At 42.0% G+C, this 11152-nt stretch overlaps 1 protein-coding gene across 1 annotated transcript in view; it reads left to right on the top strand.

The window, feature by feature from the left end:
• LOC147725374 (uncharacterized) overlaps nucleotides 1-11152 on the top strand; it is a 2508159-nt gene that overhangs the window by 1831103 nt on the left and 665904 nt on the right. The window contains exon 18 of the mRNA XM_086964051.1: nucleotides 1-102. Coding sequence (XP_086820177.1) covers nucleotides 1-102 — 102 coding nt within the window. The remainder of the gene's footprint in view (nucleotides 103-11152) is intronic.

The raw sequence follows: 11152 nt of genomic DNA, 5'->3' as shown, positions 1-11152 counted from the left end.
GTGAAAATATACAACATACTGTTTGGAGTTGTTGCTGATTCAGCAAAACCTTTATTTACAACCCTTATTGAAGATTTAAATAAGGCTCTGAGTACCTATCAGGTAAGTTTTGCATGTATGATGAAGGAAGCATGAAAGTATGTGTACATCTTTGTCACATTTAAATTGTCAAACTGAGCATACATTTGTAATAAAATAATGTATTAATTATGATACAGGGGATGTGGGGAACAAACTGGAGACTCTGATAAGGATGATATAAATAGCCTAATTGCTGTCCGCAATTTTTGGGTGGTAGATGTAACTAGTAGAGCTAGAAGGGCTATCGACCCAGTAATACTAGCTTGACTATTTTGGATGATTTACAAATTACCTTTGAACATTGAAGAACTTTTCTCTTCGCTGTGTGGCAAGTTAGAGTCTAATAGAATGGACTCTTATCTTATGGTCCCCTGGGAAATGAAATTGTTTTATCTGAAATGGTCCTGAGGAAGGTGGTTCCAACAGCCTTCAGTCCACCGAAACGCGCGTCGACCCAGTGCCGAGTCTCATATTTCTTCTTGAGACCCGATTTGTTGGCAGAGAAAGACACATTTTTTCTGTCATACATAAACTTTACCATGGACAGATATTGTATGCTTGCAGTTGTGTGAGATTGAATGAAATTGTAGGATTGGAGTGTGGTTTGTTTTTGCTGTATTTAACCAGGAGGATTTTACCATATATGTTATATATTTGTATGTCACATTTATTTTTGCAATGATCTCGGTTGAAAAAGAAATGTACGGATGATTAGATGCATTTAGGTCTATTTATGATAAGGTTTTTTATCAAATATTGAAAGAAATTATATGATGAACATTTACATAAATGTTTTTGATAAGAAAAAGATTATAAAAAAAGAAATGGAATGTTTTGATAAAATTAAAAAACTATGAGATGATCGATCTTTTGTCACTGGTATACTTTCAAAACATTGGTAGTAAGATATTTTGGTCAATGAGGGAACTATTGATATGGATATATGAGCTCCTCCACCAGAAGCATCATTAACAAGCATTTGCAATGCAATAGGTCTCGCATTTATGTGAGTTTAAGCTGTTGGCATTGTAAATGACAATACCTTTTATTTATGTTTTAAAAGCCAAAACAAAAATAAAAGGCATTGTCATTTACAACGCCAATAGCTCAAACTCACATAAATGAGAGACCTATTGCATTGCTAACGCTTGTTAATCTATGTTAGGCATCAGTCTCTGATGTACAAGAACCACTGGATTCCGCCACGTTATTCGCCCTATATAGTGACTTGCAGGCCTAGTACTTTTTCAAGGTTAGGTGAAGCAGCTGTTTGGTGAACCAGTACTCAAATGAAAATAAGTGACTTGTTTGATTCCATTTCTTAGGGTAGATAACATCAATGGTCTCATCACAGGGCTAAGGAATATATGCTACCTGGTCTGTTCACGTACGGCACGGAAAGCGTAAATGTGGTAGGATCAAACGTAACCTAATAAAAAGAGTGAGTTCTATATGTCAAAGACTGATGTCTAACATATATTGAAAATAGGCACCAGAAGGACATGATTTTTAGAATTGTTTTCCCTTGTCAATGCTAATTCTGTATGAATGGACAAACCTTTAATCATTGTACCACTCTTGTGTGTAGAGGTAATGCCTGGTGGAATAGCATGATCCTGGGGAAATCCTTCTCTGACGCACAATAGAGGGCAAAAGTTAAATTTGGAAGAAGAATCCATGTGCACTTCTGCCATTTATGCTTGATTGTCTTGACCTGTGACCTCCTTTAATTATGGACTTATTCAAACACAAAAATGTTTGTGGCAGTACCTGCCACAAATATTCTTTTAATTTTGTCAGAGCTGTTTCCCTAGCTTTCTGATTTGCAAAAGTGTTTCCTCTACCTACATCATCAGTGACTTTTCAGTGGACACTACACTTTATTATTGCCAATTTCTTAGGGAGTGTCAAAGCAGACAAAAGCCTTTATATAAGGTGACTGTGTTGAATTTTCGTACCATGGGAAGTAAGGAACCCTCTCTCTGCCCAGAGGTGCCCAAAATTGTGCTCAACACCAAAGGCATACTGGCTGTCAGTATAGACATTAACAGCGAGTCCCTCACTGAGTTCGCAAGCTCGTATTAGGGCAACTAGTTCAGCAGCTTGGGCCGACTGATAGGGTACTTGTGATGTTTCAACTACTGTGTGCAGTTTAGTGATAGTGTATGCAGCCGTTGTAGTGCCATCTGATAATTTAAAACAAGAGCCATCAGCATATAGTTCCCCTTGGGTGTCAGTTAAGGGAACATCAGTCAAGTCTACCCGTCCTTTTGTCTCTTCTTCCGTCCGGAAGGTACAGTCATGTTTATCAATCTCATCATTCTCATAAGGGAGGGGCAGTAACGTGGCTGGATTCAGAGTGACACATCTTTTGATCGTGATGTGTTTTACAAATAAAGTTAATTCATAGCCAGTCAGACGTGAACTGGTGAGGTGCTGTTTCTTGGTCTTATTCAAAAGTGTATCCACAGCATGGGTTACCATGACTGTAAGATCAGTATCAAGTATGAGTCCAGCCGATTGTCTTATCGAGACAGCCGCGACCGCTCTTAGACAGCTCGGGAGGGCTTGCGCGACAGTGTCAAGAACTGCAGAGAAATAAGCACATGTCCATTGCTTATTTCCATATTCTTTTGTTAACACAGAAAGCGCACAACCACCCATCTCATGGACGTACAATACAAAGGGCTTCGCATAGCTTGGGGTCTCAAGTACTGGAGCCGAACAAAGTGCAGCTTTCAATTGCTTAAAAGACTGCTGACAGTCTTGCGTCCAAGGCAGAGGCTCATGCACTTCTTTTAGTGTAAGGGCAAGCAGGGGTTTGATTAGTAGAGAAAAACTAGGTATCGACTGCCGACAGTAGGAAGTGATACCTATAGAAGTGCGCACATCTTTCTAAGTTTGTGGAACAGGCATTTTAACAATTGTACTGATGCACTCAGGGATCAGTCTCCTACCCTCCTTCGACAGTAGGTGACCTAAGTAGGTGACCTCCTGTAGATAATACTGGAATTTGGAAAGGTATACTTTATGGCCATGTTGAGCTAAATACAACAATTTACCCGTACTGTCTCTGTAACCTTGTTCTGTATCTGAAGCAATGAGTAAGTCATCGACATACTGGAGCAATACATTACCTGTGGGGAGTGATAGGGAATCCAGCTGACCTTTCAATGCCTGACTATAGATACTCTGGCTTTCTGTATAGCCTTGAGGAGCACAACAGAACCTAAAGCTTCTACCAGTTAGGGTGAACACAAACAGATATCTGCTATCAGGATGAATAGGAATACTGAAGAACGCATTTTTCAAATCAATGACAGAAAAGAATGTAGCAGTAAAAGGAATCATCATCAGAAGAGTAGTGATGTCGGGCATCACTGGGAACTGAGGAACCACAATTTTATTAACTTCGCTCACATCAGTCACAAAGCTGTAAACATCTGCATGATCATCAGAGGAACTGGAAGGTGTCCATTTGAGAATGGGAAGAATAGAGCTATTACAGGTGTTAGCAGTCGTCTCCACAACCACTCCTTTCTCAATCAAATCCTGTACAATTTGCAATAAAGCTCGCTCACCTACCTGTGGTAATTTATACTGAGGGATGCGAGGTAAAATAGCATTGTATTTAACTTGGATCGATACTGGTGTTATCCGTAACAGTCCCACATCTTTGTCCCTTGTCGCCCACAGAGTGGACAGCACACCTTTAAACTCAGTATCCGGACCCATCGTGATGTAAACACTGGCGGGGGAGCAATAAATTGTTGCATGTAATTTTATCAACAATTCCAAACCCATCAAATTTTCTCAACAATTCGATGTCAATAACAATGGCATATCCACAGTAAAAGGACCAATAGTCAACGCAAGGGGTTTTGAAATGGGGGTTACAACCAGTCAGCCCTGCCAAGTACCACACATGAGACATTAGACTAACGCACTTCAGTGTGGTGGTCCGCATCACCGAACTAACATACGAAGTCACGCATTTATAGGGCCTCCTGAAGCTGTCAAGCTGGAGCGCTATAACTAGCACAGAGGAAAGCAAGGTGCGGTCACACTGCTCTAGCAGCCACAGAATGAGTCATGTGATTGACAGACTAACTGCAGGCCTGGGGGCTGGCTCAGCTGCGTTTGGCTTGCGGGCTCGATTCAGCATTCATGTGACATGGTCAGAATGCAACAATGTGTGCAACTTTCGCCCAGTGCCAAGATAGGGCTGATAATATAGAGTGGGCCGCCCCCATGGCACCAGGTGAGGGGCGGCATTCAACAGATAGATTGTTTCAAAGTTTAACTGTCTGGATTGGAGCCCGCCACTGCACGTACCGCTATTGTTTTGGTGGCGCTAGCTAGTATGGTGCATGCTGCAACCTCTTATCAAAGAGGAGCTCAAGTCCAGACACCGGAGTTGGACTGCGGCCGCTGCAGTGCTGAAGGAGACTTAACTGGTGCGTGCTGCAACCTCTCTTAACGATGCTGCATTAGTCCAGATCGGACCACAGCTGCCCGAGTCGACTTTGGGGCCTGAGCCTCTCATGAGCTGGCGTGGCCTGCGGTACGGTGTTTAGCTGCCGGAACACTGACACGGACTGTCTGGTACAGGTAATGTAAATCCTAACGACATATCATTTTATACATCGAAGTGGAAAAATTAGATAATTATACTCGCTCAGAGCTGAAATATAGCATGCAATCTTTAACAAAGGTAAGGTAGAGCATGATTAATTGCAACGAAATCAAATAATTCTTAAAAATCATGTCAGAATGTTGTCTGCCTACCCCGCGAATCTTGTGGCTGAAGACTCAGTTTAGCACGCTCTTAGACGATGAGTAAAAAGGAATATTACCCAGAGAAGAGTGATTCCCACTTTAACTAAATGGACGCAGGATAATTACAAACAAGCAATCTGTGTGTTGTTTGCTCAGCCCTTCCTTGGTCCGGGGCACAGTGCATACGGCAGCAGTCACTGTCCGCTCGGGTATCCTGAGGGCAGAGTCACTGACTGAGTTATGCATTCACTGGCGGTGCCTCCACATCGAGGCTAGGCTCACAGCATGCATTCTACAGGCAAACCGTCAGTGTTAATGGCTGTCTGCATGGAGCAACTGCAAAGACACGGACTATATCGTGAACGCAATCTGGCACAGAGTAAAAAGTAAACTCTTTTTATTGAAGTGCGTATAGGTGCGAACAATGATAGCTGGTGACCTGAGCTAGTACAGCATGATCATACCAGCTGAGAGCCTGTTTGAAGTCTGCTGACTGATTAGCATTCTCTGTTCTTGGATACACCTGACTAGGCCTCAGTGTCCGGTGCCCGTGAGCCACCAATTCAGTCTAGGCCAGGGCTCAGTGAATAGAGGTAGCAACCCTGGTCCACAAGGCGTGACCCCCAGCCTCATTGGCAGTACATAGTGCTAGCCAGCCTAGAAAGGGTTGGCGTCATTGACTGGCACCAGGAGTTTTTTATTTCATTTCAAAATCCTGCCAGTCGGGCCAGAGGAAGTCATCACTGCCACCCGGGCAGACCTGCAGGAATAAATCAATACAAAACAGCTGCTCAAGTCTTGTTCGACACCTGCTGCCCTCAAAAGATTGTACATTTTGCAAAATCCTGCTAACTCAGGCCTCCTGTGTTCTTTTTTTTTTTTTTTATCCTACTTTTTTTTTGTTTTTTTTTATATCATCCAACAGTTTACAAAATCAGATTTTACCACTTCTTCAACCAGCCCACCCCTCCCCCACCCCGGGTCCGTGGTAACCAAAAAAGAAAAATGAAAAACTATATACTTTCAGGTTATATACAATTGCATTTTCAAATTATTTATACCAAAGAGCATGTTCTATCCCCAATGAATCAGAGGATGGCCTGAAAGCGGATCACATAAAAGAAAGGAAGGAACAGGTGGAAGGACAGAGGGGACACAACGTATAAAGCGGAGGACAGGCGCCGAAACCCAAGGTAGCGACAAAGAATAGGGGGGATACTAAATGAGTAAAATAATAAGAAGAATAAGAGAGAGGAAGCCATAACATACTCGAGCCTAAGTATTCACAGTATCACGCCAGTTGATCATAGGTTCCCAGTCTAGCCTGCCCCTTTTCTTTGCCCTCCGACCTTTTATAGCATATATTGCCCACTCCAGCTTATACATGGCAAATAGCCTCGCTTGCAATTGGCCTGAGGATGGAGGATTCGGGTCTTTCCAATAGGTAGCTATACATATCCGGAAGATGGACATTGCAACAAATATTAATGCCCCCCCCAGCTTTGGGATCCAGTAGATCATAAAGCCCTAACATAATGGTACAAGGTGTAAGTTGGATATCTAAGGAAAATATCTTGCTCAAGAGTTGTTGTACTTCTTGGATTAATGGTTTAAGTTTAGGACATGTGGCAAACATATGTATTGCATCCGCGCTATACTCTGCCAGCGCGGGCAGTATGCCCCAGAGCCAGATGACCATTTAGCGACTCTGCTAAGTGTTATGTACAAAAATAAAAGCAGTTTTATAAAATTGCGCTTGTAATTTAGAAGATAGAAGACATATTTGTGCTAAACCCAAAGCAGAGCAGAAAGGATTCGTTGAAGTATTCAGCTTGAGCTGCCATTTAGCGTCAGTTTTACTCCTGTTATCTGGCCGCTGTTTATTCAGTGTAGAATAGATGGATCCTATCCTTGGCATATTGGGGCTTAATAGCTTTCAATAAGTCCAACCGCAGAAAACCCTGCGAGCCCCCCAGTCTTATGCCTTAAATAACTCGTGATGGCCTGATATTGGAAAATCTGGTTCTTCCCCAATTTATAACGAGTTTGCAAATCTTGAAAAGATCGAATGCAGCCAGAGTTAAAAAGATCCCATAGTCTACCAATTCCTGCTAGGTGCCATTGTCGCAGATATCTGCTTTGAAATATCAGTTTTGTTCCTACAGAGAAATCATGCTTGTTTGATATTCAGCTAGACCTTTTACAGTTCTTTAAAAAACTACGTATCAAAGCATTTTTCCTTGGTAAGGATAACAATATGAGTGAAAGTTTTTCTGGATTAAGGCCTCCCTCAACCTTCAATCCTCCTACCAATCAGGTCCCTATTAAATTGTTGGCTTTCGAATCAATGGTTTTGAATGATGTGCTTGCTCTAAAAAAAAATTTGAATACATTCCATACAACATCTCCTTAGCCGAACGACAAGCACTTACTACATTGAAAAAGAATCAAGAGGTCATAATAAAGCCGGCCGATAAGGGCGGGGGATAGTGGTGCAGTCTACAACTGACTATAAGACTGAAATTAAACGCCAACTGAATAATCCCAACCATTACCTCCTGTTGAGAACTAGCCCTTTGGCCGATATCCAACATATGATCCTCTCAGTGACTACAGCAGCCAAGACTGATGGGTTTATAACCCAAAAGGAATTCACATTTTTGAATGCTAAATCGCCACGAACACCTGTGCTGTATACACTTCCAAAAGTGCATAAGAGTGCTCTTTCTCCTCAAGGCCGACCCATTGTCTCTGGATGTGGGTCGGTCCTGGAGCCATTATGTAAGTACATTGATATATTTATTAAGGATTCTGCCTGTGCCACTCGCAGCTATGTGCGCGATAGTTGGGACATCATTTCCCAAGTTGAGGTCATGCAATTTTGCCTTGAGACTGAGTTGTTAGTGTGTATGGACCTTGAGTCCTTATACACAAACATTCCTCAATTGGAGGGTATTGAAGTTATTCGCGAGGTTTTGGGCACGCTGGTCGCTCCAGTGCCTGTACCAACTGACTTCATTATTGACCTTTTGACTATTTCTTTGACAACATTTTTTTTGAGTTTGACGGACAATATTATTTACAGATCAAGGGAACATCTATGGGGGCTTCTTATGCCCCCAATTTTTGCTATTTTGTTTGTTGATGATTTTGAAAAACGTTTTATTTTTGACTGTAATAACAACCCTTTCTTTGATAGCGTTCGTCATTGGTGACGCTAAATTGACAATGTTTTTTTCATTTGGACTGGGACTAAGGACTCGCTAGACAGGTTTATGATTTGGCTAAATTTATGCTCTAATGATCTTAAATTCACATCCAACGCTAGTAACTGTCATGTCGACTTTTTGGATCTTACCATTTTTCCCCACGAAGGGAAGCTGTCCACGAGATTATTCACTAAGCCCACGGCCCGCAATACTCTTTTGGAGTATTCAAGTAATCATCCACGCGGGTTGAGGGATGGGCTTCCCTTTGGACAATATTTACGGATCAGGAGAAATTGTTTTTTTAAAGATGACTATTTTCGGGAGGCTGATATTTTGTCCAAAAAGTTGTTACAATGTGGCTATCCCCGTAAACTCGTCAAACGCTCAATGAAACGGGCATGGTATAATCATCGTGATACCCTGCTGATCCCCAAAATCAAAAAACCTATGACCCGCATTCCATGCGTGACTACGTTTGGGACGCTTATTGTGGCCACTGGTATCACACATGAGCTACCGTTGGTCTCCTTCAAGCGTGGCAAAAGTCTTCGTGACCATTTGGTGCGAGCAGCTCTACCTCGCGTTGAGAGTCCCACTTTAACATCCATGTGGGGCCTTAACAAAACTGTTGGACACTACAAATGTGGCGGCTGCCTCATGTGTGTGTCCTGCCTGAACACCAAACAATTTTTGCATGGCAACATCAAATATGGCCTGCGCAGTTTGTCAAATTGCAAAACGGCCAATGTCGTATATGCAATTTGGTGTCCGTGCGATCTGATTTATATCGGTCAAACGACTTGGACAACACAAGAGTTGTATACGTTGCCAAACCGAAAATGCACCCTTAGTGGCACACTATCAACAGTTTAACCATGCCCCCGAAGACATGCGCTGGCAGGTTATAGAGGTAGTGAAAATGCCTGAAAGGGGAGGGAGCATTTCGAATATTTTGAATAGAACTGAATGTCGGTGGATGCTCCGCTGTAACAGCATCAATCATGGCCTCAACTCTATGGAAGAGTGCCATTCAATTATAACTAGCTGAGCTCTTACTTGACAATTTGTTGAAACTCTGTATCTATTCTGTAATAATGGATAGCATACTCTACATGAAGAAAATGAACTTGTAATGTACCACCCAATGGGTTAATATGTCAGCACTACATGAAATGTTTAAAATGTGTATAACTACTTCTATGATGTTATTCTTACAGTTGTATATGCTACATTGGGATGCTCTGTGAGTATGCTACTAGTGTGATCTTGTGTAACTGGACCTGTTTAAAGGAAAACACTTTTTTGTTTCTTTTGTAATTAATTACATATTGTTTTCTTCTCTCATGAATTTCATTTTGTAATTCACTCGGTGCTGGGTTTAATTTTTCACATTTCGTTTCTATCCCTAATACCTTTTCGGTGTATAGGGTATGTAGGTGCAGTTTATTGAGGTGGAAACAATTGTTTCTCCTTCTGCTTTTCTAATTTGACATTGGTAGAAATAACAATGTCCCTCGTGGCAAATGCAATTTTTATTGCTCCTTTGGGTATATACTGCTTGGCACACATTCCATCTTTATGGACCCTGTGTCCACGTTCTTTATCACTTCACGGGATAGTTTTTTTATTATTGGGCATTTTGCCTCTCCAAAAAGAATAGATTTGTTTTTAATTTTTTGATATATGACATAGAAGGAAGATTTGTGAGTCTTTTTTATTTTTTATTCAGCAACTCTATTTGCTGCCACTTTGTGACATTAGTATGTCATGCAGGTCAGTCTAAATTAACTTTCTAGATCCAATAGGAATGCATTGAATTATGAACAGGTGCTTTGTTCCACCAACGTCCTTTGAACTAAACAATTGAATTTTACAGTAATTTCGGGTCGATCGGCACTCATCCAAGATGGCGCTTTGAATCGTGCCATCGGTCGATTAAACATGTGCGGTTGATTCGCGTGGCCGTCTTCTATTTTAACAAGCCATGCCGCCATCCGAGGATTAGCGCCTCGTTGGAAATTTGCATTGTGTGTGCATCCTCATATTATCATCTGGCTTGTGCATAACATTTTACTCTTTTGGCTTATAGCGTACTTGATTAATGCGTTTTTCAAACGTATCGCTGAACGCGTCTCCTTCATAGCGGACACGCTGCGAGCTTGGGCATAACTTAACGCTGCAATTTTTTCTGTTATACTTGCACAAATGCTTTCTCATTTTAAACTTTCTTGCTACCTGCATTTAGTGGATCGACATTGAGGCTATTATAATTGGTATGACTAAGCACAACGAGTTGCTTTGCGTGCAAGTCGACCTTAGCGTGATACCCAATGTATTTAGCTTATTACCGCTTTAGTTGTTCTGCAGTCGATTAATTAGGCAGAATGGTGGGCATAGTTACTTGCCACCTACTAGATCTACTTATTTAGAGATATCAGATGATATGTCTCGAGTTGGGCACTACGTCATGCTGAATTGTCTTCTGCTCACAACTAATGAGGGCACAGCATTTTCTACATCCCTCGTGCCACCCACATATATTTGAGGCCAGATTGTGGCTATTGTAATTTGCATGACCACGTTCAAATCTTTTGGCATGCAAGTTGGTTTCTATGTGATTAGATACTCAGATAGTCTAAAGGAAATTTTTTCTTAAAACTACTTTTTTCTCGTTTTAAAGCTGATTAATTGGGCAGATTGGTTGGCAATATTATAGGCTACCAACCACATCCATAGTCCCCTCATGGCAACAGGACCCCCCGCCCCACACATGGATACCCTACAAACATGAATAATACACAGGACACAGTGTTTGGTTGGAAAGAGAATGCTGCAGGATTTATTACATACAACATATGTAATAGATGGGTTATCTTATGGGTAATCCAAGGGCAGGCCGCATTCTCGCCACCTGCCCGCCTGATGAGCCGGGCAGCACGGTGTGTGGCCAACTGTGTGCTGCCCCATATTTTAATTAAGTAAACTCACGCCCCGAGGGGCGGAGCGCAACTAGGCAACCCCCGGTTGTACAGGCCCACAACCGCCCGAAGGACTACTGAGGTGCCGACACGTGTACCCGGACC

Source organism: Lissotriton vulgaris, chromosome 3_2 (genome assembly GCF_964263255.1).
Source record: "Lissotriton vulgaris chromosome 3_2, aLisVul1.2, whole genome shotgun sequence".
Lineage (NCBI taxonomy): Eukaryota > Metazoa > Chordata > Amphibia > Caudata > Salamandridae > Lissotriton > Lissotriton vulgaris.
The sequence above is the reverse complement of the archived record's forward strand: the minus strand, read 5'-3'. Positions and strand labels throughout refer to the sequence as shown.